Below are 21,342 nucleotides of genomic sequence, written 5' to 3'. Positions count from 1 at the left end.
CACTATAGTGGAGGTGGGGGCTTGGGGGGGTGAGGGTTGCTATCTGTATACCATATTTCCGCCAATAGTGACATGGACTTATCTAAAGCCTTGTATTCTTTGACTACTTATTAATGATTGTATAAATAAATTGTATTTTGCTGACCGCGTCACATTGATTCTCAAACTGTGGAGCGATTGCCACAGGTGATACGTAGGCTCCATCAATTGGCATTCTAAAGAACACCAGCAGTAAACATAAGAAAGTGAATGGCATAGTGTCTCCAATGTTTTGACTGGTACTGTTGCTATATTGTAAATATGTTTTTTTATTGTCTGACAAACATGACAGTAAAGTTGTTTTTTTAGAAGAAAAACTCTTAACAGGATACAATTTTATACTTTACAGTGTTAAAGGGTATTCATACAGTAGTTTTGCGGGACAAAAAGATGTACAAATGAAGTAATTATAACTATATTATTAGTACTTGTACAATTATGATTTTATCCTTGAGTTTATGCATGTGGTATTAATTCATTTTCGCTATTCACAACATGTGAAATAATTGTTTAATAACACAATTATTAAACACGTTGACTTTGTGGCGGATTAATTGTGACTTAATTGTGACATTTACATGAGCCAATGAGCTGCGAGCACAAGCCACGTGTTCAAGGTAAGCTTTTTATTTTTGTGGTGGTATTTTTTGGTGAAAAGATTTAATGTTGCTACTCTGCCATTCATATATGTGCATTTTCTTTTTTTTTACCAATAATTGTAACATTTGGAAAAGCTGCCTAATTTTCAAATCACACGTTGACAGATACGGAAATTGGTGCAGTGTTGGCGCGAGAGGGCCCGCCCATGTCACGCAGGAGCAGTTGTTTACGTTGGTTTAGCCCCGCCCCCCTGGCTGGCCGTACTCACGCCACTCAGCGCTGAAGACTGGCTCGTGCGACTGACTTTACCGTCCTCTGAACGGAAACAAGAGATAAGAGACCTCCAAACCAGTCTGGTTCGCCGTCCAAACTGATCCCAGCGGGTCTCCTCGTGCTACCTCGACCCGTCAACCCCCTTTTGGTTCGAACCAGACTTTACGGTAAGTGGCCTATCTCCGTCAGACGAAGGAAATTGAACTAACCTATCCGCCGCTAGTTAGCTAGCCAATTCAAGACGACCAATGGTCACGTGGTCACATACTACAAATATATGTTAATGTACATATAAAATGTGTGTGTGTGTGTCAGTGCGTGTGAGCGCGCACGTTTTAGACCATGAAACTGCTCCCATAGCAACCGTTGCTACGCAGCAGCTGCCTGTCCGGAGCTAACATTAGCATGTACACTCATCAGTAAGGCTGAGCTCATGTGCTGATGTCTATTATGATATATATATACACATAAGCCACTTCATTAGGTACACAGTGGCCATTAATTCTGCCTTGACAAAGGGCACTGTTGTTTTTCAATATGTTTATTATTCCCGTTGAGTAGAAGTGCATTAGTGTATTGATATGTGTGTATTGTGCATGTGATGGCTTGATTTACAATGGGAACAGCAAGTATTTGATCCCCTGTATGTCTAGTGTGTGTGCTTGTTCTGGTGGTGTTGGGCCGAAAAACACTTGAAGTTGAGTTGATTCCAACGTCTCATGTGACCACGAGTCCTGTGTGGAACATTCAGATGTTCGATCTCCTATTAACACAGTTAGCCACAAGTCTCTGCTTTTCTTAATTGATGTTAACACACTAATACATACACACACATATACTTAATGCTTTGTATAATCTATAAATATATCCATCATATATATATATATATGTACAGTATATTGGCGTTGATGTTAATTTAGTTGTTTTAATTCAGCGTTGCAGTCAACTAAATGTTACGCAATGTTATATGTGTGTTTCTCCTCGTTAAGAGCATGGAATTAGATTGTCGTTAGATATAACCAACCACAGCAGATGGCTGAGAATGTTCATGTGCTCTCATCACATTGCAGCTTTGTTTTGGCTTTTGGTTCACAGCCAGTTTGCCTGCAGGAAGCACACACACACACACACACACACACACACACACACACACACACACACACACTGTTAACCTCAATTGGCTGGAAATGACAATACTCCATTACTTCCTGATGACAGTGTTGTATGTTTAACATTTTAAGATGTTAAGGCGGACTTGAATATCAAATCAAATACATATAATATCCACTAAAAGTGAGTCCTGACTAAAGTTTGTCGTCACGCCCTCATTTTGAACACATATACAATAAAAACTTATTATGTTTGGTTGATCGGATATACTGTTTAGACCTCTTAAGATGAACACAATACGTACCAGGACGCTAGTTTGTATTTGTCGTTGAAAAATCCTCACCGATGAATATGTCAATATGTGCAAAGTCATCAGCTGTCGAGCCGAGTGGTCACATGATGGAAGAACTTCACGACGTCCAGCTGACTGAGATCAAACCACTCCTGACTGGACAGGTGAGGTATCAACACGTCTTTTCATAAGCAAACATGGCCCCTCCCCCCCCCCCCCACACACACATGCTAATTCCACTCTCTGCCACTCTTTCTGCCGTCAGAATGGAGGAAACCTGCAGGACTTTGACTGTCAGGTGAGATGTTTGTTGTTGTGTAGCTCGCACCACGTGAGAGCGCACCCTCCGAATGTGACACAAGTGGTGAAATCCAATTTAGGCGCAGCCATGTCGCCATGAGGCTTTTGCGGCTCTTGTCAATATTGTAGCTGCTGTAAAACAAATGGTGTGTGTGATGGAGTGGGGTGTTAAATCCACACATGGCAGAGAGGCAGCAGCACACAAATAGCTGCTGGCTCTGCTGTGTGGGAGTCGCCTCCAAAAAAGACTCGTGTGGTTGTCGACAGGCTCCCGGGCGCATGAGACGGTCGAATTCACGCGAATATCGACCTCCATCATCATCATCCTCATTGAGCGTCACTGAACACACAACCTCACCGCAGACTAACACACACAGCAGTGATTGAACATCAGACATACAACAAGTGGGCCACTGCGAGCAGCCAATGAGAGTCCATCCTATTCTTCCTGGTCCAAACAAGTGACCTTTTTCGGTCCCCGAAATGACCAGTGTTTACCTTTTTATTTCCATTTGACCATTTAGAGTCACATGCATGTTTTTGGAATGTGGGAAGAAACTGGAGTACTCATATTTATTCTTGTTTTGTATATTTCTTAGCTAACCTTTGAGTGTTCAATTGCTATGTGATGGTAGCCTTCTATCGAAGATGTCAGTGTGAGTCAGACTGTTATATTCAGTATTTGACCTTCTGTGATTTTCGATGAGTTTTCTCACAGCTCATGGCTGGCTAACACATTTAGCTATTTAACCATTGTCAGCCAATCAGGATGCAGAACACGATGAGCAGCCCATAAGGACTGTTGTAGCTTTATATTTAACTAGATATAGACATGTTCCTATTATGCTCTTAGAGGCACATAAACACATCATGAGACGAGGTGGAGCTGTAAAGAGCACCGATAGATTGCTCTAATACACAACAAGAATGCAGAACACAAAGTACTTTACACACTTTAAAAAATCCTCAAATCAGTGAAAGATGAACCTCGATGTAGCGAGGGGACGGTGTTGATAGGTATATTTTATATATTATATCTACGGTTTTATGTTTACTCAACTGTAGCGAATGCAAATCATTCATTAGGGCTATGGCATTAATTATGGTGGAGGTCCGATACTGGCTTGTCGCTGCTTTCTTTACTTTTAAATTTCCTTTACTACAAATTTTTACAACAAATTTCCCCACTGAGGGACGAATAAAGGCATATCTTAATCTTATTTGTTGTTGTCCAGGAGTACGACGTGGAGACCACTCACTGTGCGTTGCACGTAACCATGAGAGGGGTTGCTAAGGGCAACCGACCGACCATCCTCACCTACCATGACATTGGACTTAACCGTGAGTTAGTACACACATGGGAACATATTGTATTATGTATGGAAATGATAAATATATATATATACACATATATGTGTGTGTTTGTAGACAAGTCGTGTTTTAACAGCCTGTTTAACTACGAGGACATGCAGGAAGTGACTCAGCACTTCTCGGTTTTGCACGTCGACGCTCCAGGACAACAGGAGAACGCCCCCACTTTCCCTACCGGGTAACATTTTTGCTATAAAAGCTTGTCGTAACACAACTGTCAATGGATAATACTACAGAAAGCAAATGTAGATACATACAAGAAAATGAAGCACAAATGAGATAAGGAGTCCAAACACACCTCCAAGATGACACCTTCAGCTGAGGAAGCTGAAGGTGATGGAGATACTGATACAGATACCGTACAGTATGTGCAATTAGTATATTTTTGTGTCTTAGGTACCAGTACCCAACAATGGATGAGCTGGCGGCCATGCTGCCATCAGTCCTCACGCAGCTGCAGTAAGTCTGCTGCTTCAAACATGGACGTGTCGTTACTCCATCACATATTCATATTCTGCCATCAGGATTAAGAGCGTGATTGGTATTGGAGTTGGAGCTGGAGCCCACGTTCTCACCAAACTGGCGGTAAGGCAATTCACTATATCATATTCCATCATTGCTATGCTATGATTGCTATGCTATATTGCATGGTTGTATCAGTCCGTGATGATGATGATGATGATGGTGTTGTGTTACAGTTGAATGAACCCAGTCTGGTGGAGGGTTTAGTTCTGATCAATATCGATCCTTGTGCCAAGGGCTGGATGGACTGGGCCGCATCCAAGGTCTCACACACACACGTCAACATTATAATAGACTTTTCTATGTCAACAAACTATCCAATGTCAACTCTACATTGTAAATGTCTCACAGCTGAGTGGTTGGACCAGCAACTTGGTGGACATCATCATGGGACACCACTTCAGCACTGTGATGACACACACACACACACACACACACACAGATCCAAATGTACTGTCCATAGAGATGTCAGATGCCCGGCTAAGCTATTGTGTATTGTGTACAGGATGAGTTGACAGAGAACAAGGAGATCATCCAGACGTACAGGCTACACATTTCCCAGGATATTCCCCTGGAGAACCTGGCCTTGTTCTACACCAGCTATGATAGGTGTGTGTGTGTGTGTGTGTCTGTGTATACGCAGGAAAGTAATAGTTTGTCTTTTAGTCGGACCGAGCTGCAGATGGAGCGTCCAGCACCTGGTTTGAATGACAACAGCATCAATACGCTAAGGTATTTGTCTCTTAAGAGTCTCTCAAGTCAAACAGCCCTAAAGTCTTACACGTCTGCATAAAACCAAATATTTCAAAATAAAATACACCCCCAAACCAGAAGCCACGCAAGGGTGTACGGTTTCACTATCATCAGAGTTACATTCATTCATTTTATACCGCTTATCCTCACAAGGGTTGCAAGGGGGTGCTGGAGTCTATCCCAGCTGTCTTCAGTCAAGAGGTGGGGACTGGTGGCCAGCCAATCACAGGGCACATATAGACAAACAACCATTCACACTCACATTCATACCTATGGACAATTTGGAGTCGCCAATTAACCTAGCATGTTTTTGGAATGTGGGAGGAAACTCCACACAGAGATGGCCGAGGGTGGGATTGAACTCGGGTCTCCTAGCTGTGAGGCCAGCGCACTAACCACTAGTCCGCCGTGCAGCCCATCATAGTTACATTTGCACATATTTTGCTTTTTTTGCACCACTTCTCCCAGACACTAGAAGACATACAGGAAGTTACGTGCAGTAAACAGACTCTAGCATCACCATACGTTCTCTTGTTAAGTCAAGTGAAGTTTTATCATGGGTGTACTGTTGTATAATATGGCTAGTACACATTATTTATATTTCTGATGTCATTTCCTGTATTTTGTGGTGTGTGCGTGTTAGGTGTCCTGCCTTGCTGGTGGTTGGAGATACATCGCCTGCTGTCGACGCTGTGGTGAGCATCTTTGCTATTTCTGTGATCTCTAATCAATTTGTGACATCATGCGTGCGTGCGTGTGTGTGTGTGTGTGCACGTACAGGTGGAGTGTAATTCCAGAATGAACCCCACCAAGACCACTCTGCTCAAGGTATTCATTCCTCCAGTCAGCTGAGCATTCATGTTGCTGGGGTTGGGTTTTTACAACGTCCTCCATGTGGTGTAATTCTCTGTCTGTCCTCTAGATGGCAGACTGTGGAGGGCTTCCACAAGTGGTGCAGGTCAACTTTCTCCAATGACTTATTTCCTTCTTATGGCTCAATTCATGTCCATTTCCTGCTCCATGCTCGTCAGTTGTACTTTTTAATTGTGTTTTTTTTTTGTTTTTTTGTGCAGCCAGGAAAATTGGCAGAGGCCTTCAAATATTTTGTACAGGGGATGGGCTACAGTGAGTATCAACCTTTTGGTTATTAATGTCTTCTTGGTCTGCTTCCTCCTCCTTTCTGACACACTGACAGTTCTTGTGTGTAATGGGTGAAACAAAGTGTGTGTGTGTGTGTGTGTGTGTGTGTCCTCTTGTTGTAACTACTGTGTTGTACGGTTTCTCCCCTTTTCTTCTGCGTTCTACCGTTGGTTTGTTTCTAGTCCCTCATCTTGTATTAAACCACCTGAGCAGCCAATCAGGTATCAGGATTTCTTCAACACCCTCCCACTTCTCATCTGTCTCTGTGTGTCTGTCTGCACGGTGTTTGTTTTTACCAACATTTAACAACACATCTTGTTTGTGACCTCATCCATTTCCACCAAGCACACCAATAGGCGTCATTTTGGTAAGAAATTGTAGAAGGTTTGGCCGTGCAAATATACACTAGTAATCTTCACAAGCCGGCTTTTTCGACACAATTTGATTCGGATCAGGCCCACAGAAGGGTTTAATGGGGGCTGCGAGACAATTGTATAAAGTATAAAAATAACATGCATTTTCAATAAAATTAACCACTAGATGGCGCTATAGTGATTGTGTTAAACAAGTAAACGGTTTATAGAGGTGCAGAGCAAGTAAAGGGCAGCCAGCTACTAGTGGTGGGCAGAACCTTTCATGCAGTAAAAAGATCCGTTCATTTCGGTCAATTGGTCGTTAGCCTGGGATCTTACCCCTGTGCATAGACCCGGTCAGCCGTGTCGAGTCAGTCCGTTCACCCAAAGTTCACGTTTGTTGCGACTCAACAGCGCAACAACACGTGATGACTAGTGGTGCGTCGGTCATGAACGAACGGGTTAAAAGAACTAGTTCTTTTTTTTGTGAGCGGAATGAACGAGGTCACCGACAGTGTCTGCTAACCCCGCCCACCCACAGATCGAGGCGCGAAGATAGGATAGGACAGGCAGCAGACATCAGAGCCTGAGTGGAAGTTAGCAAGGTTAGCTTGTGTGGTTATGTGTGTGTGCTATATTTACACCAAGTTTGAGTTTACGGCTTTAATGTAAGGAAGGTTTTACAGCGCCCAATGACGACGTGGAAGTTCTGAGTGAAAAAAAAACATGAAGCACATTTGTTTTTGAACGTAGGCTAAGGAACATAGTACTTCCTTGACCGTCCTTCAAAATAAGAGCGCCGTTTGCAGTGTCATGAAACTTATCTTCATTATCATTATCATCTAGTGTCAACAATTGATTGAAGAACAAACATCACAATTAAATCTCGTCTGTCTGTCACCCTCTAGTGCCCACGGCCGGTATGACCCGCTTGGTCCGTTCCAGGACTCACTCGGCCTCAAGCGTGGGCTCAAGCGATGGTGTCCGGAGCCGCGTTTCCACCAACGCTCCCCCGGAGGGCGTCCCGCCCAGCAGTCCCTAACCCTCCCCCCACCCCCTTCCCTCATCCCGGCGGCCATGCACGCTGCGGAGATGACGGCGGAACACGGTTTCCTCTCACTCACCCCCCCTGAGTGCAGCTCCACAGTTTAGCCGCCGTCATCGTTAGAATCCTTCCCATCGTAGCTGAGAAAATTCTCCCAATGAGGTAGAGATGAAGGCGGCCATCTTGGTGTGCTAAGGAAGCTGTTGTCGGTGTGTTGCATTCACTTCCTCCCTCCCTCCTTCCAGCCCTGCGGTTGCCGTGGTGTTGCTGTAGATTGTGTTCATATGAGGTGTTGTATTTATGATTCAGTGGACTTCAGCTTGTTTTATCGGCTCAGGCCACGTTGATGTTGCTAATTATTCCTGGAACCTTTTTTTGGTTTGCTCCAAATGCTCTTTTTCAGCCAGTTATGTTGAATTTATGGAATTATTTTGTCAACAAGCCTGAGCTGTCCACTGTGTGGTGAACCTCAATTCTATTCTTTAATAAGCTTATGTTCTGTTGAAAAGGTGTAAGTGTGAGGTGATGCTAGCATGACTGTAAGAAGTGATATTGTTTATTTTCCCCTTCATTTGTAGTATTCTTTATTGAGACAGCAGGGCCTGTCACGGCATGCTGCTTGTGGAGTCTTGGCATGAAAAGTGTCCAGTGTTTGCAGTCTCGTGAGTGACTTGGTTCAGCTGTCCGCCATCATAACAAGCAGGGTTAGCAGCTCAGAACCTCAAATTGTACAAGTGATGCAGTTGACTGTAGTTTTTTTTAGGTGCTTTATATGCCACCGCGACGTGTTTGAAATAAAACAACAGACCTGTGATGGTAGTGCAAACTTTCAGCGTTAATTTAAAAGCTCTGAAGTGGCCAAAATAGCTGGAATTCCTGATTAGTCATTGTCCCTTCTGTCTGACTGTTGTATTACAAATGCATTGTGGTGGTATACAAACACAAACTTTGTCACTGGCCAAATACTTCAGCACCTAATTGTATGACAGGTACTTATTTACTACTTACCTATGGTACTGGTGTCCAACGCGTGGCCCCAGGGCCACTTTCACCTTTTTTAAAATTGATAAAGAGCTGTAGGTCAGTCTCCTGAAAGGGTTACTTGCGAGAGTATGCCGCTGTGGGGCTATAATATATATTTTCTGCAGATCTCTTGTGTATAAAACACCATCTGATGCCAATTTAGGCCCATTTTCGTATCGTTATTTTGTGACATGAAAAGGTGTCGCAAATGTAACCCGCATGCAGTGTAATTAACATAGAATCGAGGAAAGACAATATGCAAATGAGGCTTGACTGACTATGTGAACTTCAAAGTATTTACGTGGTATTGCTTGTTTTTTTTTGTCAAAATTGACACTGATTCCAAATCAGAAATATGGCATGGTGTCCATGATAGGTGCAACATTCAAGATCTATTTTTTGTAATAGGTACACTTAATAATAAGTTGAAATGTTGCTTTTGGAACCCCTTTCAAGAGACTGATGTTACACTCATTCACTTTGTCACCTGTAACACCAAGCTAAGATGTTTCAATCGATGTTGGATTGGTGTTCGCACCATTAATGTACAAAATGTATGAAAATGGCGGTTTTTGTATGTGACCCTGGTAAAAAAAAGTCTACACACCTCTGTATGTACTATAACGTGGAGCATAGAAGAAGACTTTCACTCTTTTGTCTTCTCATGTATAAACCAAAACCTGTTTTACAACATTTAAGATTTGTACTTGCTGAATGTTCCTCCACTTGAATGGAATCTTTGTACTGCCATAAAAGCTTGTTATGTGATTAGCTGCTCGTGTGGCTCTGCTTGGACGTCCGTTTCTGCTAAACAGTCGGTTTATTTGCATGAAACTGCAGCTAGGTGACATTGGATATGTGGATTATTATATTATCAACAAAAAAAAGATTTACTACAGGCATCCGGGGTGGCATCAGCAGGCCGCAGGGGGCGCCGTCTTACTGCAGAGTCGAGCCACGAGTCCGGCCAGCTGCAGCAGTGAGTTGACGCCCTCCACCACGCGCATGTGCGTGTACCCAATTTCCTGCAAGGACACCATCCCGTGAACAAGGTCAGTCATCATGGCGACGAAGCAGAAAAGAGACAAGATGGCGCATCACCTTAATGAACTCCAGCTTGAGGTACTCGGCCATCTGGAAGGTCTTGCATACCCTGAAGATGTTCCCGATGATGTCCTCTGGTGAGTAGCCCAGCGCCCACAGATGCTCCACCACCTTGTACGCCTCATCCACGTTTCCGTCCACGCAGTGTCCCAGCATGCTTTTCACCATCAGAGGATGTGGCTCGTCGCACACCTTGAACACGTTCTCACTGTTGATGTAGCCGAAGCCCGAGTTGGTGGACTGCAGGTTGTTGAGAGCCTGCACAAACAGGAAGTCATGTCCATGTCCGCAACACACGCAGCGTGATGCTTTTCTGTGGATGTGTTGGCTTTGTCTCAAATATGAAAAACATGCACGTTAGGTTAATTAGAAACTAAATAGTCATATGAATGACCCCGCCTCCCACCCAAAAAATCAGCCTCACCTGTCGCATGTCCCCCTGCGCTGTAAAGATGACCGCCTCCAGGCCGTCATCCGACACGGACAAACGCTCCTTCTCCACTACGTCCTGCAGCCGGGCCAGGATCTGACCGTCCGTCAGTTTGGAGTAGCGCAGCACGGCGCAGCGCGACTGGATAGGCTCGATGATCTTGTCGGAGGCGTTGCAGGCCAGGGCGAAGCGCGTCGTCTTGGAGTAGATTTCCATGATCCTCCTGAGGGCCTGCTGAGCCCCGTCTGTCATGCTGGGGGGAGGGAGGGTATTGACACTGGTCACGCTGAGCAGCACTTTGTGGTCCTGTCCTTAAATTCTTTAATTTCCACTAGTCTACCAAAACTACTGAGCCTCACCTCATTTCTTGCTGTGGCTGTAGGCAATCGCCTGATTTATTTGCAAGATTAGTTTAAAGACGTATTCAATTTTAGTTTTGTTTTTTTTTTTACTTAAACATAAAATGTCAAGTACAAAAATGGCTAAATGAGCTTTTTTAAAAAACATTATTAAAGCCCTCTAGACATGATATAACACCCCTATAGTCCCCTTTACATTACCCAACAGTAGTCTTCACCTGTCTGCTTCATCCAGAATGATGATCTTGTGTCGTCCTTTGGGCAGCGTGACCTTCTGCTGAGCAAACATCTTGATCTTGTTCCTCACCACGTCGATTCCTCTTCAGAAGCCACGGAACAAAGCATCACGTCACATGCCGGATCCAACACCAAGCAGCTCTGCGCTGACTTGACAAATCTAAACGGCCATGATGATGAGCTCACCTGTCGTTTGAGGCGTTGAGCTCCAGCACGGCGTCCTTCATGGAAGCCCCCAGCAGAGCTCGAGCCAAACACAGGATGCTGGTGGTCTTTCCGGTTCCGGGGGGGCCTGTGGCGCAGGTAACGGTTTTATTTGGATCAGTTAATCAAGACACATTAGTTAGCTTCTGATTGGCCAGCCTGTAGTTTCAAAATTACTGGACTGGATTAACCTTTTGGGTCTGTAGATTAATTCAATGTTGTCTAACAGCACACAGTCTAACATGGACTAGCTCCTGAAAAAACTTACACACGTTCCTTGATTGCATTCTTACAAATAGAATAAAGGTTTCACAAAAACAATAGTGGGTGTCAGGCAAAGGTAATGTCTTAGCTAAAATGTTTTCACGTCGGGAAGTGGCCCAAACAGTCACAATATTAGGTTATACCACCTTAAATCGAATCGGTTAAGCTAACTTTAGCATTTAGCAGTCTGTTCAGTTTATCTAAGGCGACACAACTTTTTGGGGAAGAAAGTGACCGAAACATGTAGTTAGTCAACACCAACCTGCTATTATTATGTTTGGGACGTTTCCCTCCCTGGCGAACACCTCCAGCCGGCTAACAGTGTCCTCGTTGCCCACAATCTCATTCAGCTTCAGCGGCCTGTACTTCTCCACCCAGGGCAGGTCGTAGGAGCCGGAGCTCTTCCCGGCCTCCGTGTCCGGTTTGAGTCCGCCTTCTGTGGCTGTTTTCTCGCTGGACACCTCCATCACTTCGACGTCCATGGCGGACCGCTGTCGCCAACGACTCAGTAGGAAGGGTCGCTATTGGTTGTCTTCAAAGTCGCGGGAAGTTGCATGAAAACGTCATCAAGCGTCGACGTAGGGATACAGGATTTTTTAAAACAAACTTTATTAAAAAACATCCAAAGACGATTACAAACAAACAAACCAAGAACATACCCAAGGGGTTAAATCAAGTACAAACATTTACATAAAAAAACTGTTAATGTTTTTAGTGTCTTCTTGTTTCCAAAGTTTTTATTAGTTGGATATATTGTTCAACATATTTGAGAACAAAAATAAGATATTATTTTAACAGATAAATTTGCGATGTGGATGAAAAATAGTAGTACTGTAAGTATTACTGTATATAACATAATTGCCAACAGTGCCACTGTTTGGTGGGAAGTATGAATGACATATAATTCATTATTCCCCGTACCCATGGTGACATATTTCAGTTCTGCACTGCAGATTCTAAATTTCTATTTAATTAAAGTATTTCCAAGTATCAGCAAGGTTCACTTTGGGAGTGACCAGGATGGATAGGATCAGGAACGAGTACATTACATGTTAGAGGCCAGACTGAGATGGTTGGGACATGTCCAGAGTAGAGATAGTGAATATATTGGTAGAAGGATGCTGCCAGGTAGGAGGCGTAGAGGAAGACCAAAGAGGAGGTTTATGGATGTAGTGAAGGAGAACATGAGGGTAGTTGGTGTAAGAGAGACAGATGCAGAAGACAGGGTTGGATGGAGGAGATTGATTTGTTGTGGCGACCCCTGAAGGGAAAAGCCCAAAGAGAAAGAAGATTTTTGCTGTCACCTAGGTAGAAATGTTGAAGTCCCGACTCAAGACTTATTTTTACACTTAATACTATTCCTGGCATGTTTGACTTCCGCTCCTACTCAACTGGGCAACATCTGACATGGTCCACCTCGATATCACGTGATTTCCCCGAAACCCACTCCAGCATTTACTTGATATAGCCACAAGGGGCGCTCGAGTTCAGTAAAGGAATACTTTGTTTTTCATCTCCTAATTAAATGTAATGAGCACAACATACACAAAACAAGCTACACTTTACAAAATACTTAATATTACGTCTAAAATAAACCATATCCACCTTCCTGTCGAGACACAGCGTGAACTGCAAACTCACTGTCGGCGTCCCCTAGTTGTTAGTGACGTCAGATACAGGCTGTGTTGCCATTGGCTTATTAGCGCACATTTGCTGTCATGTCCTGTTTGCTTGTCGGGCATGTGTTTGTTAATTTGTCTTTCTCTGCAGGATAAAAACCAAGTTAATCTTTTTTATTGTGCACTTCTGACAGGTGATCATGAACTTACTTTTCGTCTTTATTCTAGCTTTGCAAATCCACAGCGTGGTGCCTGGTAAGTCCACTTCCTTTAAAACGCCGTCATTTCAAAATCGTCTTGGTTATACAACTTAGTATATGCAGTAACTTACAGTATATGCAGTACATACACATGCGGGTGTAAATGTGTTCACGTGCACACACATTCATAGTTTTGAAAATCTACAATGTAAATAGCTATGAAAATAAAGATAACATGTTTTTTTGTGGTTGTATTATATTTTTAACTATAACATAATGTTATCTTGACCGTGATTTCTTGTGCAGCGCTTTCACGATCACATCGATACCCAACTGAAAACAGAATTGACTTAAGTATTCACTGTACAAGACCGCTGAACATAACTCCAAATCTTATTTTGTCTTTCTTTCAGGGATTCACACAGTGAAATATTTTGACACCGTGTCCTCTCATCTTTCAAACTTCCCGGATTATGTGGTGGTCGGTTATGTGGATGATGTCGAGGTATTTCACTATGACAGTAACCGCAGGAAAGCCGAAGCCAAACAGGACTGGATGAACAAAATCACAGAGGAGGATCCGGACTACTGGGAGAGCCACACGGAGATTGGTCTTCGCAATGAGCATGTGTTCAAAGACCACATTGAAATTTATAAGAAGCGCTTTAACCAAACTGGAGGTATGTTTATGTTGAACAATAAACACACCAGACATTACTGAACTGATACCGTCAACGTAGAAAAATGGATGGAGGTGCGCTGCTCTTGCAGTGTCAGAACCTGGAGTCTCTGCAGAGGAATGGTCATTGTCTTGAGGGACGGCAGGGGTCCATGCCCCAGCTTCACACAGTGAGAGAAGATTAACAGCTCTAGCTACACCACCGGTGCCGCCCAAGCGATGATTGACTTACAAGTCGATGTCGGAGGAAAGTGATTTTGTTGGTCTTTCCCAACACCCTCTTGCCTAATGGTACCCTTCCTGGTACTGACGTCTGCATCTGTCCGCCCGTTTTCTGTAACGCTTGTCCTCATTAGTGTCATGGGTTTATTTTAAGTCTATCCCAGCTTACATTGGGCGAGAGGCAAAGTAAAGCTTTTTCCTTCTTCATTTGCTCTTCTGCCAGTCGGGTTTCGGACAGTGCTCCTTAACGCTCCAGTTCTCTTCTGGCATCCATGACTTGAGAGAACTTTTCTCGCCACATCAGGAAGGGTGGATCTTGAGTGGGGATCCATCGGCGTTTACCGATCACCAAAGGATTTATCCGGGATATTAGATATTAGGGTGGATTGGAGGTGATTGCTTTAGCGTGTGGATGCTTGTGCACAGACCTTTCCTCTGCTGTCGGGCTCCACTAGACATCATCCCCCATGTGGTCCGCAGTTGAGGTTGTGGTGTGTGTGTGTGTGTGCGTGTGAGTGAGAGATGGTGATGGGGTTTAACTCTTTTTTGCAACCCTTAAAACCCACTTTTATTCTCTAGCTTTTAACTCAGAGTGAGTCTTATGGTCCTGTGTCTTTTAATTCTTTATTTTATTTTAATTGGGTTTTTTTATACTTTTATTGCTTTGCTTCTTGTTTTTTAATATTTTAATGTCTATTTTACTATTTTATTTCTTATTTGATCTTTTAGTTTTGGCTTAAATTCAATTAGTGTATTTTATTTTTTACTTTTTTACTAGTGTGTGCAGCACAAACTCTGTTTATAAAATGTGCTATATAAATAAAGTGAATTGGATTGCTATTTACAACCCTTTGTGTCTTTCTCAGGTGTTCACATTCTGCAGAAAATGCTTGGCTGTGAATGGAACGATGAAACTAATGATGTGCAAGGTTGGGAACAGTACGGTTATGATGGAGAGGACTACATATCTTTGGACACCAAGACATGGACATATACCGCGGCAAAACCACAAGCTGTACCCACCAAAAATGAATGGGAGAGTGACATGGCTCGACTAGACTACACTAAGTATTACCATACCGAGCGTTGTCTTTATTACCTGAAGAGGTATGTCGAGTTTGGGAGGGACATCCTAATGAGAAGAGGTAGAACCACATCATGTACTTTACCACCTTTTAGCCACATTAGCACAGCCCCTATAGCATCATTGCTAACATTACAATCTACACTCTTGACTCACCTTCTCTCCACATCGTCCCGTCCAGAACTTCCAGAGGTGTCGCTCCTCCAGAAGACGCCGTCCTCTCCAGTCAGGTGCTTTGCAACAGGTTTCTATCCCGACAGAGCAGACTTGTTTTGGAGGAAAGACGGCGAGGAGCTCCATGAGGATGTGGAATACGGTGAGATGCTCCCCAACCACGATGGAACCTTCCAGATGTCAGTGGACCTGAGAGTGGAGGTGACGGCTGATGTGGAGGGCAGGTACGAATGTGTCTTTCAGCTTTCTGGCATCAAGGAGGACATGGTCACCAAGCTGGAGAGAAAACGCATCCTGAGCAATGCAAACGATGAAGGTGAGAAAGACAGTTGAATGGTTGTATCCTCAAAAGGATACAATTATTATATATCTTATTTATTATTATTTTTTAAAACAGATAATTTGACCTACGCCGTGGCCGCCACGGTGGTGTTGGTGGTTCTTGCTGTGGTGCTCCTCGTGGCGGCCATCATCATTATCAAGCGACGCAAGAACAGACGGTGAGGGACACAAATGTTCTGTCTTCTTCTGTGAATCCACGCTGCCATGTTTTAGTTAACGCTCAAAAGATTCATTGAGACAAAGGCTACACTCTCACGTAGAAATATACCATGAGAAAAGGTCACCTTGTTTCTCTTTCATTTCAGCCAAATCTGATCCAGCTGGTAAGTAAAATATCTTTGTTCTTGGAGCCACAATAAACAAAGCAGTTTCAAGTAGACCTGTTTTCCACGTTTAGCCTGAAAATCTTCACTTTTTCTTGGTGGATAGTAGGGCTACTAGTCACTATTATGTCGGCTATTCAAATAGTTGACAACTGATTTAATAGTTTCATAGCAGACGGGCTCTGGTATCATGGCTACACTTTTGAGAAATGAAAACAAAATCTAAAAGTGTGCAGTGGAATATGTGCAAGACAGAACTTTTAGTGCACGAACACCTGAAATGAAAGCACATTATGGCTTGTGATGACAACGAGGAGGAGACATCATCTCGGTAAGCTAAATGGCTAGTTCGCTGCTAATGTTAGCATAAACAGAGGGCTAACTTACTAAAGGGCGAAACTCAGCTCCAATGCGTAGCAAACAATGGTACTGAACATGTTGGTGATAGACATAAGACCCCTGTCCATTGTGGAATGTAGTATAATACTTACATAATTAAATATTTCAGTCAAGAAAACACATTAATAGCAGTTAGCCTATGGCCACCAAGTAGCATTAGCTTATTTGACCACAGGCATTCCACAATATGCTGTACATGAAGTGATGATGTAGCTCCATACCTTTTTATATATTTTATCAATTTATATTCTTCTTAGTTTCTCTCTGTAAATTACGACTTTCACTTTTCCGTGTTTTGTTGAAACACGAGTGATATTAATATATTGATAGATTGTCTCCCACCGTCACTCAACAAGCAATCAAGGCTAAACCAACACATATTGACTGAATATTTTCAGAAATTACATGTTTAAGACTGCGATATAAATAATATAATATTAATGAAATATTTTGTTATGTTTGAGCAATTACTGTTGTAATTGTAATTTTTTTTACCTCGCCCAGCAATTAACTCAGTCTAACCCCCCCCCCTCATACTCACTTTGGTTTGATCCACGTGACGTACTGGACCTCGTGCACGAGTATCCCAGCCACATACAGTATATCCTGAATTTAGTACTAAACGCTAATAAATGTATTACTTTCCCGTGAGCTTTGGCGCCCTCTAGAGGCCAGTTGCTCGTATGACACTTTCGATAACCACCACTGGTCCTGTCAGCTTCCACTGTATAAAATGTCACTGTCACGCTTTCCTCATTCTTTTTGTCTTTTTGCTCTTGAGATTCGTGTGCTTCTGGGTGAAGCTACAAGACACAACTGTGGCCAGTTTGTCATCAGCACCACCGTTTAGAACAATAGCAGCTGCAGGGAGATGTTGGATTGTTGCTTGCCTGTAATTTTGCACTTTTTTGTGGCCGGCTAATAAATGTTATATTTGTGTCATCACCACCTACCAGCAAACCACTCGTCCACTCTTACGAAATATGACAACCTGCCCCCGCCACAATTAGCAATTATGAAAAAAGTCCCTTCTAAAAGGAAAACCAAGTAGAGGCCAACTCCGGGAGTGGCTGGGAAAGTCAAATAAGCATCACTGAACTCAGCAGTTAAGAATATAAAAGATGATATACTTGTATCAAGATCAACACCCTCCCTCGTCTTGATTGTTTGCTTTGCACGTGGTTTGAGCTGTTTGAAAATGTACCAGCTGGGACAGTCTCCAGCATAACCCCAGTGAGGATAAGCGGCATAGAAAATGTAAGGATGGATGGATATAAATGAGATTCCACTTTTTTTATCATAATGATGGTTTAATTTCTTGGAAAAAACAATTAATTTCAAAAACAATTAATGGTTTTCTTTAGAACAACCAAAACAACTTAGGTTATTCCATGAATAACTCTAGCATTGTACTGCCAAAACAACAGCTTTGTCCAAACAAAGGTACTTTTAGTTAGTTAAAATGAACAAGAATCTGAATAAACAAAGCCGAACTAATCATTTTTTCCATGTTTGTTCACTATTCAGTTGTTGAGCAACCTTAAAAACCCTAAAATAATTAATTAGAAAGATCAAGTCAAGTCCAATGTCATAGTCTATTCAGTTCCACAAAGACAATGAATGCATTTGAAATTGTTTTGTTGTTTTTTTTTTTTTAAACAAAAAAAATGTCCATTGTGACTCGACTGAAGGAAGTAGAAGAAAAAGAGTGCTGACATTCTGGATTTAGTCACAGCACAGAAAGTAGTCCACACATTGTTCTATTAACCTGCTTGGACGTTAATAGATGTATTTAACGAGGCCGACTCCAAGGGGAAAATATGTTGTCTTGCTGGAAATAACATCACATGACTTAAATACTCATTTTAATCACATTCTTTGAAAAGCTCAGGTTTTTTCCCAGGCATCAGACAAGATCTAAGTCAGGGTGTCAAAGTTCAAGTCTTGATGATGATGGTGATTAATGTCTAATAAGCCTAATCATCAAAGTCATCAAAATTGGGACTTGAGTCCAGGTCACGTGTTTGTGTATTTGATTACATTTGAATGTCATCCCAAAAAGCACTCTTGTAAACACACACTGGGACATGTAAAGTACATGTCTACATGTATGGAAATAGGTTGATGTATATGTATGTACATGTTGTATATGCACTCAGTTACAATATGTACTTTTGCAGTATATTGTTCACATTTGTACACAGCTCTACCAAAAGGCTGTTCACCCATTCATCCATTTTTTATGCCTCTAATCCTCACGAGGGTCACATGGGTATGCTGGAGCCTATTCCAGCGTTTTTTTTTCGGCGACTGGTCACCAGCCAATCACAGGGCACATATAGACAAACAACCATTCACACTCACATTCATACCTATGGACAATTTGGAGTCGCTAATTAACCTAGCATGTTTTTTTGGAATGTGGGAGGAAACCGGAATACCCGGAGAAAACCCATGCATGCACGGGGAGAACACGTGGCAGGTAGTGACGCTGGGAAACGTAAAACTCCCGTTATTGGTGTCCATAGCTTAACATTTTTGCCTGAATCCACACAAAACCAAACATCCACGTGCTTGTGTGGATGATAGGCCAAATCGTGGGAAAAAAAAAAAAACTTGATGAGGTCACGCCTTGATGAGGAACGCATGAGAACATCAGAATGTGAAATTTGGACACAGCTGTAGTTAATTTGTGAAGCAATTTAGTTTGCGTTGCTTCTCAATATACAGGAGCAGAAAGGATTAAATCTCGCAACAATCTAGCACAATCAATATGAAAGCACCCCCAAAACCTAACCCTAATCTACAGGTACATCTTATTAAGACCAGGATTTTACCTGACACTAAGAGACCAATTAAAACCTCAAGTTTTGTGACGTCATAATATTCACTGCATCTATTCTGTGCTTGTTAAGAAAGACATTGAAGTACATTGAGTCTGTTCTAATCTATACTCAAGCGGTGTAATATTCACACTGTCCTCTAGGTGTCAGTAATGTTACATCGATGAGACAAGTATGTTGCTAATTGATATTGTCTGCTTTTCTACTAATGTGAGCTAACACACAAGCACAAATTGATGCGGAGAGAAAGATTACGTCATTTATTAGAAGGATGTAAGATTCCAAATGTGTGTAATGACTAATAACAATCGATAACAACTTAACAGCGTTGCAGAAGAAGAGAAGACTTTGTTGGAAATCCAGAAGCACAAAGACACCACTGACAACTTATTTTTTCCACAGAAGTGACATCAAGATGAGCTAGAGAACATTGTTCCACAGAACGCCACGGCGGGCCTAATGGGGACACGTCACACAAACAAAGTAATAGTTGGATGTGCAGTCCTCGTCGTCCCAGAAGTCACCTGAAAAAAAGACGTAAGAATGTGTTTTTAAAGGATATGAATTATGAAATATGTTGAGTCGTCGTACCGTTGCCGTTTATCAATACGCAGTCCTCAGCTTCATCGACGGGTTCGATATCGTTCTCAAAGTTAGTAAATGATGGGGTTGTACCATCTGTCCACACAAAGGTTTCGTCCTGGAGAACAAAAAATCAAACCTATGTTCTTACATACTTCCTTGAGTGGAAGAACCGTGTGGGACAAAACACGGCATCGGGACTACTGCTTGCTTACCACTTCAATGTCATTGAATCCGATCCAGGTAGTCAGACCCGTGGTCAGTTCTAGAATGATTTCATTCTCCACGGCGCTTGTGACAGAGGCCAGATTCCCTCCAAGAGAGTTGCAGACCAACTAAAAATAGAATTTATGTTTGTTTTTTATTCTGTTCATTCCAATAAATATACAAAGAAATTATTTATTGTTACCTCTGCATCTTCAAAAGTCCTCTCTTCGTGTATAAAACGGAAGCAGCGGTTGTTTATCCGAGTGTAATGCCTCGGACATGACGGAACTATAAAATATTTATGTTAGACACAATTTAAAAAAAAAAGTGCGATCAAAAGAATAAAAAGAATAAAGACACCAACCTCTCACTGTCACTTCAGACCACTGTGAAGACAAGAAGACATGATTGACTCTCAGAACAAATTCATCTCCTAGTAGAAAAGCTTTTTGAAGTTCCACTTACAGATCCAGACACCAGTCCACTGATCCCACAAAGGAGAACGAACACAGAGAGAGCCGATGCCATCTGTGGAATAATAAATAATAAATAATAAAATAATAAATAAAAGACTTCCTGGCTTTGGGTTGGTATGTTTAAGGAGTTAAGTCGCCAGTTTTTTTTGTTTTTATTGTCATGAAATGGCGTTCCGAATGTGTAATGTTACCTTTGCAGTCGTGATGCTTGATGCTGAGTGGAGGTATGGAGGACGAGCCTCCCTTTTTTATACGCCAGGTTGACGCAGCCCTGGAATGTTGACTATGTCGCTTGTGTCACATGACACATCCGACAAGTTCCTATTTGCACCAACGAAATGAAGATGCTTAAAGGAACTTTTGTTCCCTGGACACTGAATATGAATATTTACAAAATATGACACTACCTTAGACCCTGAATATGCATATTTACAAAATACGACACTACATTAGACCCTGAATATGAATATTTACAAAATATGACACTACATTAGACCCTGAATATGAATATTTACAAAATATGACACTACATTAGACCCTGAATATGAATATTTACAAAATATGACACTACATTAGACCCTGAATATGCATATTTACAAAATACGACACTACATTAGACCCTGAATATGCATATTTACAAAATATGACACTGCCTTAGACCCTGAATATGAATATTTACAAAATATGACACTACCTTAGACCCTGAATTTGCATATTTAAAGATACAACACTGCCTTTTTAAAGAGTTTCGGTTTACTTTCCCATTTGTTCTT

The 21,342-nt window shown here is 42.2% G+C and overlaps 4 protein-coding genes across 7 annotated transcripts; 2 read left to right on the top strand and 2 right to left on the bottom strand.

Moving 5' to 3' along the window:
* The first annotated feature begins 874 nt into the window (after positions 1–874).
* Positions 875–9,608, top strand: LOC131136413 (protein NDRG3-like). Of its 2 annotated transcripts, XM_058083169.2 has the most exons (17): positions 875–1,079; positions 2,392–2,478; positions 2,580–2,612; positions 3,850–3,955; positions 4,043–4,163; positions 4,382–4,444; positions 4,510–4,570; positions 4,684–4,770; positions 4,859–4,915; positions 5,013–5,116; positions 5,174–5,239; positions 5,904–5,955; positions 6,041–6,088; positions 6,183–6,218; positions 6,334–6,385; positions 6,583–6,621; positions 7,662–9,608. In XM_058083169.2, the coding sequence occupies exons 2-17, from the start codon at positions 2,419–2,421 to the stop codon at positions 7,793–7,795; spliced, it is 1,119 nt and encodes a 372-aa protein (XP_057939152.2). In that variant the 5' UTR covers positions 875–1,079; positions 2,392–2,418; the 3' UTR covers positions 7,796–9,608. The 2 variants fall into 2 exon arrangements, with proteins under 2 accessions (XP_057939152.2, XP_057939153.2); XM_058083170.2 differs by lacking the exon at positions 6,583–6,621 and having other exon boundaries at positions 876–1,079.
* Positions 9,609–9,622: 14 nt separating this feature from the next.
* Positions 9,623–11,961, bottom strand: rfc2 (replication factor C (activator 1) 2). The gene is made up of 6 exons (XM_058083171.2): positions 11,682–11,961; positions 11,138–11,243; positions 10,933–11,034; positions 10,350–10,608; positions 9,923–10,183; positions 9,623–9,846 (listed from the first exon to the last, which is right to left on the bottom strand). Exons 1-6 carry the CDS (start codon positions 11,899–11,901, stop codon positions 9,736–9,738), a joined length of 1,059 nt encoding a protein of 352 aa, XP_057939154.2. The 5' UTR covers positions 11,902–11,961; the 3' UTR covers positions 9,623–9,735.
* Positions 11,962–13,144: 1,183 nt separating this feature from the next.
* LOC131136415 (class I histocompatibility antigen, F10 alpha chain-like) lies at positions 13,145–17,440 on the top strand. 3 transcript variants are annotated; one of them, XR_013630224.1, is made up of 7 exons: positions 13,145–13,293; positions 13,652–13,918; positions 15,006–15,539; positions 15,641–15,713; positions 15,795–15,897; positions 16,045–16,062; positions 17,243–17,440. XR_013630224.1 is itself a non-coding variant. In XM_058083172.2 (7 exons), exons 1-6 carry the CDS (start codon positions 13,239–13,241, stop codon positions 16,052–16,054), a joined length of 1,023 nt encoding a protein of 340 aa, XP_057939155.2. In that variant the 5' UTR covers positions 13,145–13,238; the 3' UTR covers positions 16,055–16,062; positions 17,243–17,436. The 3 variants fall into 3 exon arrangements, 2 of the variants coding, with proteins under 2 accessions (XP_057939155.2, XP_078654375.1); XM_058083172.2 differs by having other exon boundaries at positions 15,006–15,284; positions 15,405–15,713; positions 17,243–17,436; XM_078798249.1 differs by having other exon boundaries at positions 15,006–15,713; positions 17,243–17,437.
* A 2,101-nt stretch (positions 17,441–19,541) lies between these two features.
* LOC131136418 (lectin BRA-3-like) lies at positions 19,542–20,838 on the bottom strand. Its single transcript, XM_078797920.1, has 7 exons — positions 20,761–20,838; positions 20,559–20,621; positions 20,458–20,479; positions 20,296–20,381; positions 20,102–20,221; positions 19,896–20,004; positions 19,542–19,828 (listed from the first exon to the last, which is right to left on the bottom strand). The coding sequence occupies exons 2-7, from the start codon at positions 20,619–20,621 to the stop codon at positions 19,761–19,763; spliced, it is 468 nt and encodes a 155-aa protein (XP_078654046.1). The 5' UTR covers positions 20,761–20,838; the 3' UTR covers positions 19,542–19,760.
* Positions 20,839–21,342: the final 504 nt, after the last annotated feature.

This window comes from Doryrhamphus excisus, linkage group LG17 (genome assembly GCF_037039965.1).
Source record: "Doryrhamphus excisus strain RoL-2023G ecotype Guam linkage group LG17, RoL_Dexc_Guam_v1.1, whole genome shotgun sequence".
Classification (NCBI taxonomy): domain Eukaryota; kingdom Metazoa; phylum Chordata; class Actinopteri; order Syngnathiformes; family Syngnathidae; genus Doryrhamphus; species Doryrhamphus excisus.
This window is presented reverse-complemented; position numbering and strand designations above follow the sequence as displayed.